General features: G+C 37.3%; 4 protein-coding genes across 5 annotated transcripts; 3 read left to right on the forward strand and 1 right to left on the reverse strand.

The window, feature by feature from the left end:
* Window positions 1-1,589: 1,589 nt before the first annotated feature.
* On the reverse strand, window positions 1,590-3,943 carry LOC147532812 (protein PHLOEM PROTEIN 2-LIKE A10-like). Its single transcript, XM_086649628.1, has one exon. The coding sequence runs from the start codon at window positions 3,544-3,546 to the stop codon at window positions 2,281-2,283; it is 1,266 nt and encodes a 421-aa protein (XP_086505754.1). The 5' UTR covers window positions 3,547-3,943; the 3' UTR covers window positions 1,590-2,280.
* Window positions 3,944-7,146: 3,203 nt separating this feature from the next.
* Window positions 7,147-7,701, forward strand: LOC147532813 (uncharacterized). Its single transcript, XM_086649991.1, has 2 exons — window positions 7,147-7,227; window positions 7,309-7,701. Exons 1-2 carry the CDS (start codon window positions 7,147-7,149, stop codon window positions 7,699-7,701), a joined length of 474 nt encoding a protein of 157 aa, XP_086506117.1.
* A 2,886-nt stretch (window positions 7,702-10,587) lies between these two features.
* LOC147532814 (methyltransferase) lies at window positions 10,588-14,217 on the forward strand. 2 transcript variants are annotated; one of them, XM_086650269.1, is made up of 8 exons: window positions 10,588-11,031; window positions 11,110-11,183; window positions 11,571-11,713; window positions 11,810-11,856; window positions 11,940-12,048; window positions 12,249-12,310; window positions 13,005-13,119; window positions 13,917-14,217. In XM_086650269.1, the coding sequence occupies exons 1-8, from the start codon at window positions 10,876-10,878 to the stop codon at window positions 14,066-14,068; spliced, it is 858 nt and encodes a 285-aa protein (XP_086506395.1). In that variant the 5' UTR covers window positions 10,588-10,875; the 3' UTR covers window positions 14,069-14,217. The 2 variants fall into 2 exon arrangements, with proteins under 2 accessions (XP_086506395.1, XP_086506396.1); XM_086650270.1 differs by having other exon boundaries at window positions 10,727-11,031; window positions 11,576-11,713.
* Window positions 14,218-15,702: 1,485 nt separating this feature from the next.
* LOC147532815 (uncharacterized) lies at window positions 15,703-16,197 on the forward strand. The gene has a single exon (XM_086649146.1). It carries the CDS (start codon window positions 15,862-15,864, stop codon window positions 16,081-16,083), a length of 222 nt encoding a protein of 73 aa, XP_086505272.1. The 5' UTR covers window positions 15,703-15,861; the 3' UTR covers window positions 16,084-16,197.
* Window positions 16,198-19,620: the final 3,423 nt, after the last annotated feature.

Consider the following 19,620-nt stretch of genomic DNA (forward strand, 5'->3'; position numbering starts at 1 on the left):
ACTTCCGATCTTGCCATCCCTGGTGTGATTAAGATTGTAATGGATAAAACAAAAAAAATCACAAACATGTCTCCATTTCCTCCTAGCCTTGACATTATTTACTATCATATTTATGTTTTTTTCTTGCAATAGTCTTAATGTCGACTTCTGCTTTACGATGAAGATCTATGGCTCTTTAGAACATATTTATACGAGAGTTTGGACGTACAGAAATTGTGTACTAACGTCACGATTAATTTCGTAACAGTAGCAATTTTAATATTAATGGGTTAGTAACTTAAATATAATGAAGGCTCATTAAAATCAATAAATGGTTTCTTATTGCATGAGTAAAGAGACACATATAAATATAATGAAGATCATAATAAAATCATATAATTTAAGTTTGACTCACTATCTTGTCAATTATTGAAACTAAATTGAAGTTAGTCTCAAGTCTATTTTGTCATATATTTGAGACCTTAAGAAAGTCTAACTGAAATCGTTTTTATGTACGTAAGTAATCCGTGTGAATTTCGTACTTTATTTCCTTTCTCTCTCTTTTCCCCTCCTCACTCTTCTCTATTTTCTCTGTATCTTTCTTTCTTTTCTCCCTGTCACAGCGTCTCAGTCAGACAGTAGATGGTTGTCGTTAACTGGAGTTTCAGGAGGAACTCAGGCACAGCGAAAGGGTCTAATTCGTTCTCCGTCCCTAGTGTTCTTCCTGCCAAAGGGAAGAAGACAGTGGGTGACGACATCCCACTGCCATCGACTAAGTACGGTATTTCAGAGGCGAGAGTGTGAAAGAAAAAGAAAGAGATAAAGATGATGGTGGTGGGTTGGTGATGGTGGTAGAAGGAAAGAAAGAAGAGATGAATTTTTGTTATTTACCAATGAGGGTCGCCGGTAGAAGGCCAACAGACGACCTTTTACCAGCGATGAAGAAGAGATGAATTTGACTAGGTGAAGAAGAACCTTACTAGAAACCAGAATTTCTGGTTGATGAATATCCCCCAGGAAGCCTCATGTTGGCTCAAACTTGCAAAGGTTATGGTGGGACAGTTGGGAACCCTAAGGGTTTCTTAGCCACTCACTCAACAAACATCTTCAGATTTAATAGCACCCTCCATAAGAATGCAAAAGTCAGTTGCTGCTTCACAAATAAAATACTAGTTGGAATTTGCCTCATAGGCTCTGTTGTTGCTCTTGGCCAGATTGCAGAAAAACTGAATGAGGTCAGCCCAGGTTACTTGGTACCCAGATCGCGCCGGTGCGCAGTATAGGTACCTGTACCTATAGGGCGGCACGCTACCATGTGAGATCGGGTACGCTAGGGGTATATTTCTCCGGTTCACTATTTTCGGTTGGAGTAAGTTTTTGACTATTTTTCTAGACAATATGTACTCTTTCTGATGCATTTGCAATAGATACATCTACTCTCAGATATTGTGAGTAAACGATATCAAAATTTTGATAACACGTCATTTAGAAGTTATAAAGGAGATAAGTTTTTAGTTATTAATGTTAGATAAGAACTTTGAAATTCTAAAAGAAACCCTTTATTGTTCTCTATATTTGAATGTCTACCTGTATTACCATAATATACTCACTTAATCAATAACAATCTATTATTTGATTGATCTTTATAGAGATGGAACCACCATGAACAACTAAAAAAAACACCATATACAATCTAAAGCAAAAAAGAAAAAGAACTTTTGTACAAGCACAAGAGTATTCATCCAGGGTCATATGCTAACACCACTAGTAACACTTCGATTTATTAGACTAGCTAGACTAAAATGTGTAAGTGGCCTTTCCATTTTCGACTAGGATTTAAAGAACTTCAAAGGCATATCTTCGGAAAATTGACCATGAAACCATAAAGGCATAAAGATATCAAGCTCATAACACGGGGGGCCATTGAAGCAGTTCAGTTACTAATCCCACCGATTTCATTCCAATCAACGTTAATTCATCGAGATGTTTACTTTGAACCACCTTCGAGAATATGTTTTATTCAATACCTACCCATGCAAGAAATTTTCTGTTTCCTTGTCTCACTTTCCTAAAGGAGTCTAAATGGAATAAAGAACAAAGAAGACGATGAATATTTGTTCATTAGACGAGGAGAGCTTACAGATGTCAAATGTCAAGGAAACTGTTGAATGTCAAAGTAATTTCCTCTGTTATCTTGCAATGCTGATTGGCTCTGGAGATTGAATTATTTCCACCGACATTGAATTTATGTTTCTTGATTTTACTATGAGGCTAAGAGTTTCATGAGAAAGATTCGAATCGTTAAGCTGGCATCAAAACCCTAGAATCACCCACAAGATGCAAACAGAAAGCAAGGCATATAGTAACAATAACAGCAGACTTTGCACATATATATCTCATGACATCGAAACCCCTTTCGACAATCTCCACGTGGAGAACGTCAAAGCTTCTTTTTGCACCATTCATTACTTTCCACAATAAGAAATCCAGGAATGATCTAACTGTCTCGAACGTCACTCTTCCAGCGATGTCAAGAACAAATCTCCTATTGTTCGGAACCGACAAACTAGTTGAGACCTTATTGAGCCACCCACTATCTTCCATACCTTCGGACGGATATTCTTCTTTAAAATCTGTCAGCATTACTTCTTTACCACAAGACCCATCTCTAACCATGCTTGCACCTTCACTTCCACCGAATAGGTGAGAAGATTTTAATAAATTTGTACTGATATTAGAACTTGAATTCGAACTTGTCATTACTTGGTGAGACGTTTTGATGAGAGTTTCTACTGCACCATTACAAAGAGAAACCAATACTTCTTTAACTTTAGTTTCGTGCTTCGGGTTAGTCAACCCAGTGAAAATCTCATCGTACAAGTTGATATCCATAGTCTTATCAAGATAAACAGCAACCGCTGTGCTCACGAACATCTGAATGCTATCGGCAATGAGATCTCTGCATTTTTCACTACAAACAACATCTACCCATCTCGGTACATTGCTTTGTTCATCCCCATTTGAACCTCCAAGAGATTCATTCTCAGAGTAAAAAGCCATTACCAAGTTCCTAGCAAAGCTACCAACAATAACAGAAGCAAAACCAGAACCAGCAGTAGAGAAAAGTTTATCCATAACCCGTTCGGAGAAATCATAACGAATTTGAGAATCATGGTCATCACTCTTGGTTCCTAATTGATGACCCCTTAAAATCCCCAAAGTTAAAGCTTGTGTAACCCTAATTAAAGACTCTGAGAACTCTTCTGATTTTGCAATTTTTGAAATTTGTTTCAAACTATTAGGAATTTCATCAGAATCAGACTGAAGAAACTCCTTCAAGTCCTTAGAAACAACTCCAATCATTTCGGAAGAATCAGCAACTACTTCTATAACAGAAATTAGGGCACCAATCAACTTCAATAACTTTTTTCTTTTCTTTACCACAGATGGTAAGTTATAAACTTTATAAACACCATAACTACTAACACCAAATGCAGCAAGCAACAAAACCCATTTCTTCCTCTTCCGAGAAAATTCAAAACCCTTTTGAACAATTTTCAAATCCATATTCAAGAACTCAATCTATAACTAGGGTTTTTGGATTACGATCAATATTCAAGAACTCTATAACTAGGGTTTTATTTATAAAGAAATGAGGGATGAAGAAGACGAACCTGTGAAGGAAGAAAACTGTTGCAGAGAGATAGAGAGAAGATTGCTTGTGGGGATTCTGGTAAAAGTCGTCCAGAAAAATTGGGAAAATCAAAAAAAAAGAATTGGATGAGAGGAAAATTTCTATTTGACGCCAGGTGCGTAATACGCACGTGGATTAATTGTGGTGAAGGTTTTTGGGGATAATGAAGAAAGGGTGGATTTGAGAACAAAAAGAATTCCAATTCCGTTGGGCGGCGGAAAACGTGATGAAATGTTTATATTCTAGGTATTTAACTTTTCATTCATCCCAACTTTCTATTCCATCTTTTTTTTTTTTTTTTTTTTTTGATTTAAGCTTTCATTAATAACCGAAAGTATGTATCACAAAAGAAGTCACTAGGACTGAAACAACAATGAGAACAGATACAAAACTTAACGGAAGTTGACTGAAAGGACGAAAGATTAACTATCTCACGTCTGGGTACTAAACGCCAATTGCGCCAGATTGTGTGCCTCTAAATTAGAAGATCGAGGGCAGTATTGTAACTCCACCTGAAGCCTTGAAACCCTATTTCGCATCCTATATATATCATCACTTATCCTCCATGGAGGGGAGAAAAATTCGGCTGAAAGCAGCTCCACCATCGTCTTGCAATCTCCTTCGAGTATACACTGCCCCAAGTTCATATTCTCTATCAAATTTAAACCTAGATCGAAGCTCTTCATTTCACTATAAAGAGGTGAAGTGGCTGGAAAGATCAATGAATCAGATCCGATGATTTCTCCTGTGTGGTTTCGAACAACCACTCCTGCTGCTCCCATCGGCGGTCTATAAGCTCCGTCGACGTTCACTTTGATTTTTGGGTGAGGAGGAGGAAACCAGTTGTCTTCCTGCATGTGGTTAGTCGAAAAAGGGGAAGGAAGCATGGGAAGAAGATCACTTACCTCTTTTGTTAATTTCCAGCAACTTACTTCGAAGTCCGGTAGCCTATTATTGAAGATGAGATCGTTGCGAATCTTCCACCAGGTCCACAAGAGATAAGTATACCAATACCAATTAATTTTACTAGTTCCATTATTCAGTAGTTCTTTTAAGTTATTGATAAAATTAGAGCTGAGATCTATGAGCATACGATTATTGGTATGGTTGATAAAATCAATGAATTTCGGACAAGAGCCGAAGATGTGCTCAATTGTTTCTGTTTCCCCAGTAGTACAAAGCTTGCAAACAGAGCTTATGGAGGGGTTATGCTTGGCTATATTATCTAGGGTGGCTAAACCATTGTGTATTGCTTTCCATATAAACATTTGGGTTCTAGGGTTTATAAGTTTGTCCTTCCAGAGTTTGGACCAAGGAAAATCTCTAATATTGATGTGTAACTCTGGTTTGTAACTCACTTGGTGGTATAATGATTTAGCCGAGAACTTCCCAGACTCAATTGGAGTCCAAATGAGTTTATCTTGGGAATCATGTCTAATAGTGATAGAATTTATAGCCTCAATAGTCTCTAGGTTAAAATGATTGTTTAGTAGATTCTGGTCCCAATCAGTATTGGAGTTATTCCTAAGTTGAGACACAAACTTGATGGAGTTGGGTAAATCATTTGTGAGGATGGGTTTTTTGTTGGGGAGATCCTTCAACCAAGGGTCAGAACAAATCCTAATATTACTGTTATAACCTGGAATCCATAAGATATTGGGTATAATTATGTCTCTCATGCCTAACATTGCCCTCCACAAGGGAGTAGCATTATATGGGTTAGTAACAGACCAAAAATCATTAGTTTTATTATATTTTGCATTCAAAAGTTTGACCCATACCTGATCCGGATTAGTAAGATATCTCCAAGTAGTTTTACCAATGAGAGAGGTGTTTGCTTCTGATAAAGATCGAACTCCAAGACCCCCATGTTGTTTAGCACTGCTAATGATTTTCCATCTTGAGCCCCTAAATCATTTAACTCTAAGCCCTATTTCGACACTTGAGTTGAGGGTTGCACATTACTTGATGTACATCACCTCTAAAATGAAGGAGATGGGACTTTGATATTTACATTGTGAGCAAAACTAGAGTGACTCTATTATCTAGATTTAATGCGGTATTTATCCCCAGACGAAGATTTACATTGTGAGCAAAACTAGAGTGACTCTAGTTGAGTTGAGGGTTGCACATTACTTGATGTACATCACCTCTAAAATGAAGGAGATGGGACTTTGATATTTACATTGTGAGCAAAACTAGAGTGACTCTATTATCTAGATTTAATGCGATATTTACACTTGAGTTGAGGGTTGCACATTACTTGATGTACATCACCTCTAAAATGAAGGAGATGGGACTCTTTATTGATCGCAATAAGAAACAAGCTTTCACATCCCTTGTCACCCAAATCAAGAATAAACTCGCCAAATGGCAATCTCATCTCCTCTCGCAAGCTGGCCGCTCGGTAGTTATTTCAACCATCGCAGCGGCTGTTCCCCGATACCAAATGCAGTGCTTTGCCCTTCCTAAAGGTATAAGCAACAGCATTGAGTCTATTCAACGGACTTTCTGGTGGGGAAAATCCAAAACTTTCCATACTATCAACTGGAATGCTATTTGCAAACCTCGCAAATATGGTGGTCTTGGACTTCGCCTTCCGCAACTAGACAATCAAGCTTTCCTTCACAAACTGAACTGGCGTATTATCAGCAACCCGAAGGCTATTTGGGTCCAAGTGTTGAAAGGGAAGTATTTTCATAAATCCCAGAAACCGAAACCCCCCAAGAATCATTACTCGTGGCCTTGGAAATCTATCTCGAAATACTATGATCAGAGCGAGAGTCTGATTTTTTGGAATATTAACAAAGGTGATCAAATCAATATCTGGACTGACTACTGGATACCTAACCATCCTCCACCTATTATCAATGATAGAGGTTGTAACTATGATCGAGTTTCCCAACTAATTACGAACGGTAGATGGAATTTAACTGATATTAATATGTACTTTACTAATGAGATTTGCAGGGCGATTCTTAGCATCAATCTAAATCCCAACGATGAAGATAAAGCTATATGGACCTTGACTAAATCAGGTAACTTTTCCCTTAAACCCATGTACAACTTTTTACGTACCAACACTATCTACAATACGAATGAACAGATGGACTGGTTCTTTATATGGAACATGAATACTATCCCGAGGATCAAACTATTTCTCTGGAAGTGCTGTACGAATAGCTTACCAGTAAAATCAAGGATCGGCAAAATTCATCGGTAATAATTACTCCTGTGTGAACTGTAATGACGAGGAGACCATAGACCATGTCATGTTACATTGTCCGTTTGCGAAAGCTACTTGGTTTCACTACCAAGTGAGAACTGATCACATTAGTACCACTATTCAATGGATAATCCAATGGAAATCCCTGGACGAAGAAACTATTAATCTGTATGCTAAAATTCTTTGGTTTCTGTGGAAAGCCAGATGTGAAAACTGCTTTACGACGACTAAACAGACTCCAATGCAAATGATAGAAAGGATCAACAAAACCACTACTACTCCTCTCAGAACTGAGAAATGCACTACCACGAAGGGTCAAGATCAAACGGTTATACAAACATGGAGACCTCCATCGACACCTTATATAAAAATCAATGTAGATGCCTCTTTTGTTAATTTACATGAACAGGCAGGAATTGGTTACATCATGCGTGATGCAGAAGCCAACTTTATTATGGCGGTAGCAGATAGTGTTCGAGGGCAAAATGCTGAAGAATGTGAAAGTTTAGCGGTACTGCATGGTCTGCTAAGCGCGAGACAAATGCAACTATCTTATGTGCACTTAGAAAGTGATAATAAAGCAATAATCCAAGCTCTCAATGGTGAGGAAGGATGTATACAATGGCAATCGCATAGTATCATTCGACAGATCAAAGACATCAAGGATAACTTTTCAGGAATTATATTTTCTCATGTGTCTAGGAACAGTAATAGTTATGCAGATGCGTTAGCCAAACGGGGACGTGCTTTCGGGTGTAAGAAACTTTGGAATGATGTTGTCTCTTTCTTTTCTGATTTCTAGTGGGTTTGTAATAGACGTTTGGTTTTAATATATTATCTTTCATAAAAAAAAAAAATAGATTTAATGCGGGTGTCGTATCGGTGCATATAAAATGTCCACGTTAGATTTGGGGGGCATTAGAGTGTCACCAATTATTGCTTCTTCTTGTTTTTGGGGTTTAATTAATTTGGCTCTCAATTTATGGTCGATTCACTTTCCAACCCCCGTATTTTGACCTAGAGAGAATTTGATTCCAAAATAGACTTATTTGGGTTATTTCCCTAATGGCCCCCGCCTGGCCCCCTACTTTACGAGAAATACCCATATGGCCCCCCTTCCGTTATAACACCGTTACTTCTCTCTTCCATTTATTTTCTCTCTCCTCCGACATGTTTTCTCTCTCTGCCACCTCGTTAAAATCAGCCACATCATCGTCTTCACCGGCAGGGTCGCCGCCCGGTCAAATTTCCGACCGGCAACCTTCAAACTTTTTTTTCTCTCTCTTCTCTCTCTCTCTACAAAAATTAAAAATCTCTCTCCTCTCTCTCTGAACTTCGGCGAAGGGAAACCTTCGTCGGAGCTAGGTCTGTTCATCACGAACAGACCCTGATCTGGTATGTTCGTGATGAACAGACCTAGCTCCAGCGAAGGTTTTCCTTCGTCGGAGTTTAGAAAGAGAGAGAAGAGAGAGAAAAAAAAAAGTTTGAAGGTCGCCGGTCGGCGACCTCTGCCGGAGAAGGTGATGAGGTGGCGTAACAGATGATGTGGCGTGACTTGGCAGAGAGAGAAAACATGATGGAGGAGAGAGAGTGACGGTGTTATAACGGAAGGGGGTCATATGGGTATTTCTCGTAAAGTAGGGGCCAGGCGGGAAGTTGGTCACAAAGTTGGGGCCCATTAGGAAAATAACCCGACTTATTTTATAATGAGCTTTAACTAATTAGTTCTTCTTCTCACGGTTGTCCTCAATTAACTCTTTGATTTAATGTTTTAATATATCTTAAGAAGAAGAGATGCAAGGAATGAGATAGATGGAACGTCTCTTCTCATCTTCCTTAGAAACCAGATATAGAATCTTGTTATGAATCTGATTTTGTGGAAATGTGTACAATTTCAGCATTTTCCAAATCTAATAGTTTCGCCTGAGTCTGCCCAAATGTTGTCCCTCTGTGGGTATATGTGCATGTAAATACATTACAAGAGTTCAAAAGTAATGTAGTAATCTAATGACTTTGGGTGCATCTATACACACTCCACCTTTGTACTCCTCGATCTCCCTCACTTTTTGCGCCTACAGATTAAGGCAATCTAAGAGCACTTAGATTGATCGTAATATGTGTTAGACTGAAAAGCACATACTCGTGCCAGTTTAACGGCAAGTGCCCAAAAGAGGGTTGGCCTAACTTTTTTGGACGTAGTATGCAGTCCACTGCGGTTTCTATTGATCCAGCTCACATTACGTTTCTAGTCTTCTGTTATGAAATTGCTTAAGTTATGGCTTTTGGCCCACCAAACTACTTTAAAAGTTGCTAAACTTTCGTATTCGTCAACTATTTACACCTCTTTCATCTATCTCAGGTTCTTTGTACTCAATAAAATTATCTTAATCCTTATGAAGAGGCATTTTGTTTTTGAAAACCAGTTTGCATCTCGCCTTCAAAAATTAAAATAAATCATGTAACGGCTCCTAGGAGCCTAAGCGCGATATGTCTGATTAGCCAACTCATACATGTTTATCGAATGAAGGGTGGGCCTATAAACGCTCTGAAAACTTGCCATAGGCCCCCCTCTCTTAGCACTCATGCGTTTCAGATTAGTCTGAAACCCACAAACAAGGCAGTATGAGAACATTTAGGTGCTGTTTGTTTTTTTTTTTTATGTCTGAATCTGAATTGGCTGAATCTGAAATGACTGAACTGAATTGGCTGAATCTGAATTTACGCAAGTTAAAATGTTTGTTTTCCCTATCTGAATCATTAAGTCTGAATTTGTATTATGACATTACTACCCTTTTTCATATTTTTAACAAACAGACCTTAGCTTTATTTACTCCCTAGTGTAAATATAAGGAAAACCAAAACCCTAATTCTTTTATCCCTCTTTTCCATCTCTTTCTCCAGGAACCCTTACTGCTGCCTCCCTCTTACATTACTTTCATAACTCTTCTCTCTGGTTGTATCAAACCCAATTACATTACTTTCATAACTCTTCTCTCTGGTTGTGCCCATTTCTCCACTGAAATCACCTTTCGTTTTGGATCTTAGGTTCATGGATACATCTACAAATTAGGGTTTAGTGGATACAATGTTATTTTTAGCAAAAAGTTCATCTCTCTGCTCCCAGTCGTTTTCTCTCTCTCTCTAGATCGACAAAGGGTTCATCACCACCAAAAACTTGTGAAAACTATTTCCCGATCTTCCTGATGAGTGGTGATCTATTTTGTGGTTGTGGTGGTTGTGTGGCAGGTGGTGGTGGTGGTGGCGGTCTAGCTGCTGGTGGTGGTCTTGGTGGTTGTCTGTGTGGTGGTGGTGGTGGTGGTGGTGGTGTCTGATTGGTGGTGGTGGTGGTGGTGGTGTCTGATTGGTGGTGGTGTCTGATTGGTGGTGGTGGTGGTGGTGATGGTGGTGGTATTTGAGTGGGAATATTTCTAATTTTTAAGGGTATAAATGACATTTAACATATTTCAGCTATTTACATTTGTTTTCAGACTTGTTTTAAAGTCTGAAAAATATAGGCTATTTTTCAGCCAATTCAGACCTTGGTCCAATTCAGCCAAATTTTCAGATTTTCTTAAAGTGAAAAAACAAACATTTGAAATCTGAAAAATAGAAAAACAAACAGCACCTTAGCCTGGGTTGTCGCGTTGTTTAAACCCCATCATAAATTAGACCACTGCGAGTGCCCTCTGAACACCCAGTCCATACAAAATCCCACTGCCTTTAAACTACCCAATCTATAGGGGAGCCAAGAGTGAGGGCATCCCTATAGCAATTTTATGGAGTACCTATAGACCATCTCTAGAATGAATATCCCCGTGTCTTCTGTCAGATACGTATATAACCCGTATCCCATAAAATAGCATCCTCAAGAGGTTCGTTTGTTTCCGGTTCCAGACCTTCCTGCGGGTGGAAATTTGTAAAGCGGGAACTTGTTCCTTTCCTAAAGTTCAGTTAAACATTGAGCAGCAGAAGAGAGATGCAAACCCTAACTCCCAAACCTCAGTTTGCAGAGCTTCTGAATCGTTCATGGCGTAAAATCTCAAGTGTTAGGGCCTCCACCAAATCAGATTATTCAAACCAATCCCGAGGCGGTCTCCCCCGTTTCTACTCTGAAGTTCTTCCTCCTACTAAAGTAACATCTCTAGCTCTCTCTAAGTATATATAAATATGAGTGATTTGTCTTAGAATTGATCCTTATAATCTTGTATAGGGTAACGTTGTTAGGGTTCAAGGTGAAGAATTTTGGCACATGACAAAGGTCCTGCGCTTAAACGTTGATGATAAGTATGGCTTTCAAACTTTTGGCATTGAACTTAAAACTTATGTTTTCTCTCAACTTGTTTAATACTGCTTTAAACATTTTCTTTGATTAGAGTCTGGATCACTTATATTCTTTGCTCATTTTTGTATTTGCATTTGTTGTTCAATGGGGAAATTCTATCTTTTTCTTCAAGGGTGGGTAATAATCTTTATTTGTTAGTGCCCAACTTCATTACTTAAAAACATATCCAATTAAAATCATTAGATGCTCTTTCATAAATTTATCCGAGAGAAGCGGCAGTTGCTAGACATCTTTTTGCTAATTTTTTGTGATTGATTATGATTTATTTTGCTTAGTTGCTGAATGGGCATTTCAATCTCATTGTTTTCCTTATAATTATTATATGTAAGGGTAGAGCTTTTTAACGGGAAGGGGTCTGTCATCGAGGGTTCTATAGAGTATGTGGACCGAACTGGTGCTAATTTCATGGCTTTAGAAGATCCAAAAACAGTTCTTCTGTCAAGCACGCAGTGGCATGTCTTTGCAGCCATCGGTGAGTCTCAACTTCTCACTGTTTATTAGTAGTTATTACTTATTCGTTATTTCAAAGCATAAAAAAGGCATCTTTGTTTACTCTTGCAATTTTCAGGTACTTTAAAGGGTGGTCGAGCAGATTGGTTGGTTGAGAAATGCACAGTATGTTAACTAGATGCAACTTTTGCATTAAGATATCTCTGTTTTATAAGTGCTTTCTAACGATGATTTATTCACTTCATCAGGAGCTAGGAGCTAGTAGTTTAACACCTATACTGACCGAACGTTCTCCTTCAATCTCAGAAAACAGGGTAGACAGACTGCAACGGGTTATTTTAGCTGCTGTTAAACAATGTAGGTTATATGTTCTGAGTTCTGACAAGTTTCATATATCACATATATTGCTGCAGGTGAAATTTGATATACTTTTTTTTAATGGTTATTCGGCTCTTGCCTTACGTATCAGATATTTAACAGAGTCATCTGTATAAGAATGTGTTTTTTTAGCTCATTTTAGTTTTTAAATTATCATTTTTTACATGATCTGTCCCTAGGTCAGCGCTTACATGAAATGAATCTGAAACCTCCAACAAAAATTGCCAACATTTTGCCCAGTGTGAGTACTTTTTCACTTTCAATGTACTTAAATAGCTGTATAGCAGTGACTACTATTTTTAAGTATTATGTTTTTTGGTTGATATATGTACTAAGTCAACAGGAAAAGGCTTTGAATCCCCTATTTGTTAGTTGGGCATACACCATCAAGTCAATTTCAAAAACACTACAATCAGTGATAATTTGATTCAAAGCCTCCTTAATGAAAAAAGTGGTTAACGGAGATGGTAGATACTGTTGCAAGTATGCAACCATCCAAATTTCCAGTTTATATCCATCATGATTAAGCAGAACAAACGTAATGTTGGGCGACCAATTGTAGTTTTGCTTCCCTGGGGCGAATCTTATTAGCAGAGGAAGAATAACTATATAAGAGAAGAGAAACAACGTCCAATATACCTTTTTGATCTGCAAATCATTTACTATCTGAACCAGTGTCGCAGTTGATGTTTTACTGTTGAAAATGATGTGTATGTTTGGTGTTAAACCCGGAGATGAAGCATTGATAATGACCTAACACCTAAAATAAAAAGGACGCGTTTTTCTGTAGGTTTCAATTGTATTCTTGGTTATTATATATTGAATAAGAAAAAGGGTATGGTTTCTATAGGGTTTTACGGGTGAACCCTTTTGATGAAGATCATTACACAACTAAGCAAGCCTTTCTTTCTTTACATTTCTTGAATATGATCTAGGTTTCCCAGTCAAAGCTGTCTTTTCTTGCAGTTGCGGAAGGAAAGCCTCTTATCAGTACCTTGTCTTCCTCAATGAATGAGACTAGCGGCATGATCATAGTTGGTCCAGAAGGGGGTGGGTACTATCTTACTTTGCTTCATATGTTAACATTTTTTCAATGTGCTCTCACAGATGATCATGTATAGATACTCAGACATTCATAATGGCTTGATGCACGTTTGGTTCGCATGCAAAGAAAAATCAATGAGATCTAAACAATCCTTCCAATACCCAGAATACGTTGAAACTTCTATTAAGATTACACTAGAATGTGGATACTAAGAGTTCAAACTAAAGCCAGGGAACAATATCATATATTTGGATAGTTGCCTAGTTACCTAGTATATATGTCACGTAGTATACGAGTAACAGTATTTTTGACAACCTAAAATAAACTATACGAACCTATATTCATGGTCTCTTGTTGCTTGTGTTGACATTTGAAAACAATATGGGATGCGAAGTGCAATTCCTTTTGTCTGTTGTTAGGCATTGAGTTGATCGTGCATGCATATCAACATGGTGGCACTAGTGGCGTTCTCTGTTATAAATGAAATCTGAAACAGCAAAACAGCATTCATTCCACTTGTTCTTAGGTTATTTAATAAAAAAAATGCCTTGCTAGGCGTTTTCTTTATCCCATAGGAATTGTTATCCATAGTGGTGGTTTTCCTGGCTGATATCGCAAGGAAACCATGACTTCTTGATCTTATTCATGCTTCTGATTTAACGATGTAGTACCCTGAAAAAAATGGACCTTTGAAACTGAGTAAATTATGCCACTGTTGTTATTTACTTTCTGTGTGTTTGTTGTGAAAAGTAGAAAAAATGAATTTTTCTTGTGTGTCTCATAGTAGTCGGTGATGTTACAGATTTCACAGAGAAGGAGTTGAAAATGATGAAAGAAGCAGGTGCTATAGCCGTTGGTCTTGGGCCAAGTCGTCTACGAGTTGAGACTGCAACGATGGCACTATTGGCAACTGTCATGTTGTGGTCTGACTCACAACCACGAGCAGATCCTTAAATAATGTAGTCAGAAGCGCAGATATATCATTTGTACGGAAACCTACATGTATTTAACCTAGATGTTGCATGTTAAATGGACCAAATTGTACTTGTTTTAAGAATTTTGCTATGGAAGAGAAGGAAATGCTAACCGATTTTTGAACGTCTGTTTACTTATCAGCTTGTTCTATTTAATGCTCGTGCTTTCCACTCGTACCTCAGTAACTGGTTGCCCTTTGCCTCAAAGAATGTTCGGTATTATAACCAAACTACAAAACTCTTGTGGGTTTGCTCCAAAACCTGTCTTTTCCCTCATTTTGTATTTGGGTCGTCTTTGGTGCCTAGAACAGAATTAAGTGCATATTATAAAGATATATATTCAGGTCAATGTTTTATTATTACTTGTGCTTTAAAGTTGTAGGTAAAAGGAAAGTTAACAACAACCAGCAATTTGGAGAAGGCAAATCAGTAAAAAGGAAACAACTTACCTTTCTAAGACTGGAGTTTTTGCTTCCAACTGGATTAGATATTACTTTATACATGTAGTTTTGGTTCTTTCTTGTCCTCAAGTAGTTTCAGCCCTATCTCGTCCCGTAAGAGCATCTCCAATTCAAAACTCAAAGAAGACTAAAATTGTCCCGTGTCAACTTCTAAATGGGATTCTCTATCCTAGATGACCCGAGATGCTCATTTCAAAATATATTTCCAATTCATTACTCTAAAAACTTAAAAATTACTTAGGTGCTCATTTCTTAGATGAATAGTAGTTTGTTTACTATTGAGCGGAACAACCGAGATCCTCAAAACAAATCTCAAAAATTGAGTTTCTTTTAAGACATTTTAGAATTAGATGTTACCACATCATCTTAAGAACTAAAATTGAATTTTGCATTGGAAAAATTGTAAAAGACTCAAAAAAATATAGGTGGCACTAGAGTTTTTCATCGGCCAGCGCTTTAGGGAAGCTATTTTGCTTTCCCCTAAATAAAATTGTCAAACAAAATTAACCAATTTTTGACCAAGTCTTGATACCACGGAAACTATTTAGCTTTCCCCAAAGGGCTGGTCTTGCAGTGGTGAAGTGAGATTTTACTGTGTTCAAATGAGATACCCAGTAGCACCTCTAAACTCGAGGCCGACCCACTTTTCCATCTGATCAGTCTGATAGCTGACCGGTTCTAAGTTTCCACCTGCCCTGGGCTCACACAAACTCGAATATTGTTTTTTTTTTTGGAAGTCGACTACGATCTACGTATGTCGTTACATTTGGCATTGATACATCAAAGATGTGATACGCTCAATAACTGCCCACTCAAACTGAAACAAGACCAGGTCTATAGCCCAACAAGACAATGGCCTAAAGCCCAAATAAATTATTTACACCCTAATAATCTCAAATCAAATAACCAAAGATTCTACCTTCTCTGGGATTTAAATCTGAGACTTCCAAGGATTTCTGGAGTTTATGTCAACACTTTGGAACCACTTGGGCTACCAACTGTTGACAGACTCGAATAGTGTTGACATTGGTCCGTTCCTGAAAACAGGAAAAGGGAACTTTGAATTGTCAAGAAGAAAAGCTAATAGCGTAGGTAGGTGATAAACATAAATGCATGTGACTAAAGTCGAGTCAAGAGAAGCGGAAGAGTTGGGTGCGATACACAAGGTCATTTTGACAGGCGTCGTCAGAGAAGAAGCTGTTATAACACGAAACAAATGAGTAGCCTATTGGTGTTGGTTCTGTTGAAGACTGAATCAGAGTTGTAGAGAGAGAAAGTGACTTCCAATTAGGGTTTTTGAGAAAAGAGAGAGATGGCGATTCATTTGGAGAGTATAGTGGAGTCAATAAAATCCAAGGTAAAATCTCTGAAGAAATCAAAGAAGAAAATGAGTGGTGGTGGTGGTAATAAAGCTTATATTAAGATGGATAAAAGTTCAAGCGTTAAGGTTGAGATTCGTAGCAGAAAAGCTCGGAAATTAATTGATAAGACTCTCAAATTAGCTGATCATCCTGGAAAGAAAACTACTTCTTAATCATCATCATAATACTTAGCTACTCTATTTTTAGGTCTCTCTGGTCTCTATCTATGTAAACAACAACAATAATCATACAAAAAATTCTTATATATATATGAAAATAGTGTGTTTCTAGTTTTTTCTTTCTTATTATTAATTTTAAAGACCTCTATGAGGATTAGTACAGCTATGAAGGCTCAATTCCTTTGTTTATTAATTTGATATTTTGAAATCTTGTAATGGCCGAATGGGGGGATTAGGATTTTCATGTAGTAGCAGTAGCTTGCATCATCTCACCAGCCCCACCAAACAGATGGTCTTTTCTTATTTACATGAAGGGTGATTCTAAATTCACTAGAGAACGAATTACGGTAACCCACATAAAATGTGGTCTAAAGTATGTCTGGATTTTCTTGTTCTCTATCATTTCTCCTACAGGGGCCACTCAGGCCCGCTGCATTCACTCTTGGCCCCAATCGTGGGTTTCGAATTGAGCCGTCAAGGTCACAGATTAGACCCCGTCGGAGTGCCCTCGGGCACGCCTAGTACACAGGGGAGTGATGAGAAAAAACAAACCTGAGTAAAAAAAAGAGGGGTGCTTATAGACGCTCCCACACATAAAACTTCACTTGTCCCTTCCATACATATTCTATTCTATTCTTTTCTTCGAGCTCTTGATTTTAGAGATAAAATTTAGTATTAAAATTTGACCTTTATAAATGATATTTGGTATATAAAGTAGTATCAAATTTAACGGGGATAGGTTATTGTTGAGTAATAACGAAGAGTCTACAGCTCAACAAAAAAAAAACCAAGAGTCTACACGTCCATACACAATCTCTTGCGACTCCAAAAATAGGATTTAATGATTCGATCACTTTCAAAGGCGAGGTCACAAGTTCAATTCCCATAAGAAGTGGAATTTATGGTTATTGAATTCGAGTTATTAAAAGTATAAATAATGTACTCCGTTGTTGGACTTTAAGTTTTTCATGTTGTTGGATTCTAAACCTCTTTCATCACTGGTTTATCGCGTAGTCAATTTCTCAAAAAATAAAAATGAATAACTAGTTAAGGTTTGGTGAATTGGTGTGGATGTAAAGATTTTAGTGTAGGGCGCAAGGAAAAGATGAAAGTTGGGGTCAAATCTTGTTTTCACACATCAAAATTGGATGAACCATTACTTAATCAATATGGTTTTCTCCAATTAAGACCAACTGGTGCTGTTAGGACTTCCCCTTCCATTCAACGTCAGTTACCTCATTGGTTGGTATTCATCTTTCTTTTGGGTTTCATTTTGGTCTTTTATCTTATTTCTCATTAAATGATAGTATATAATTTTATTGCTATTACTATCTGTATTTGTTTACTTGTACTCTTTGTCTTCTACAAAGGGGAAATTTTTAATGCACTCACCATTTTTGTTATATACCCTCACATCTATGATAATTTTTATTGAAGTCAAAGGAGATGTGAGTGTGACAGGTACAAGTGGTAAGTGTATATAACATCTCTCTATAAAGTCTAGTCTCTTTTTGGTTTCATTCGGAATTGATTTACAAACTATCTTTGGGTTCATTTTGGAATGGATTTACAAACTTTTTTTTTTGAAGGGAGTGGCAAAAGGCGCCTGTTAAAATTGTGCTAGGCCCATTAATCTGTAGACACCCCGCATGTTTTGTACTTTTTTCTATTGGTGCCCTTCGATATAAGCCAATCGCCTCTTGACTAACGGTCAATTTAGTCCTTAGAACCCTAGCTCCCACCAAACCCCAAAATCCTTCTTCAATTCGATTTCTTCTCGCATTGACAATTTTCCTTCAGATTTTTTAGCGTTTGTTTGGGGTTATTGTGTTTTGTACATTGTTGGAAGACAAAATTGAAGAATCATACTAAAGTTAACCTCTATACCTCTTTAGGTTGATAACAACTATTTATAAGGTTGAGGCAAACATAAGCTAACGGATCAGACCAAAAATTTGGGCCCTTAATACATTGTGTTTCTCGCGTATTAAAACCGGGTTAGACAAGTTTTGATACATGTGGACTTAACATTTTAATTAGAAAACGTGATCATGAGAAATAAAACATGACGAACTCTATAAGATCGTACATTTCATTTGCTTTATAAGCTACAACATCTTTTTACATACTGATTAGACCTCTTACCAGTTTCCAAAGTTTTGAGCTATTTCATTTGTTATATAGCTGAAAACTTGGGACCTTATATTACATTAGCAAATAATGACAGTCCTAAATCGGTTCTTCGACTAGTTTACCCAATTTTAATAAGCTTTTTTAAAACAAAAAAAAATTATTATTGATAAGGTTTGCGATTTCAGTTTTATTATCTTACTACCATGAACCAAAATCTATTAAAGTTTCGGCCCATACAACGGTTTTAGTTTTAGTTTCTAGAGGTTTTGGTTCTGGTATCTTACAACCATGAACCAAAATCTAAAAAAGTTTTGGCTGGGAGTGGTTTTATCTTCAGTTCCTAACTGTTTCGGTTTTACAATTTAAAGATCCGATGTCGAAGTCTGTAAAATGTGTGTTACTCGTGGGACGCTTTTAAAACTTTCCTTCATAAAGATGGTTTCCGATAGATTGTTGACCTCTTTAGTGAGTGGTCATGCAAACCAAACTCAATTGATAATGAGTAGAGGAAACATATATGTTATGCGCCTTTTTTTATTTTGAGTAACGTGGATCGCATATTTACATGTGATTATTAATAGTAACGTGAATACCGTGTGACTATTAAACCTATTGACACCCTACTTTGATGCTTAAATGCGTAGAAATTCAACTCAAAATTAATTTATAATTAGTGGAGATGACTTATATCTGACTATTATTGAATGTAATGGCAAAATTAATTCATAATCAACTAATCAAATCACAGAAAGAGTACTGTCTGACCCAACTTTGGGCCTACTCCCTGCTTGTTTTCAACACACACCAACAATTGTTTTGTTTTCTCTCTCTCTCTCTCCGTACTAAAAGATAGAGGGAAAGAAAAGTCAATATTGCTAGGCTCCTCAAATGATTAATTCTCATTCTCCCTCTACTATTTATCACCAATTCACACACACACACATAACCTAGTATTAAAACTAATCCAATGAGCTCACATCTATGAGGTTGATTTGTTGACTCTGACCGCCCATTGTTTACATAGTAAACAACTACCCGGTCTTCATACTCACTGGAGTTAATTGGGTGGCTAAGTACCAACCACCCCAAAAAGGAAAGCCTTAGGGTACATCCTCATGATCCATAATGTTTAATACTACATCAACATTAATGAATTAAAAGTCAAAGTCTATTTGGCAACAAAATCGTATTAACCATTGTTAAATTCACAATTATATAAATAATCGGAGATATGAACATGAAGTAAAAGACACGATAATTTAACGTGGTTCGGTCGAATACTCAAGACCTACATCCACAGAGTAATAACTCTTTATTAATAATCACCACATTCAATTGTGGGAGTTTGATCGGTTACATTGGTCAGACATAACTCGATGAGTTTTATTCCTAGAACTC

The sequence above is a fragment of the Eschscholzia californica genome, unplaced genomic scaffold (genome assembly GCF_041429995.1).
Source record: "Eschscholzia californica isolate CP2 unplaced genomic scaffold, dmEscCali1.0.p SCAF_6, whole genome shotgun sequence".
Classification (NCBI taxonomy): Eukaryota; Viridiplantae; Streptophyta; class Magnoliopsida; order Ranunculales; family Papaveraceae; genus Eschscholzia; species Eschscholzia californica.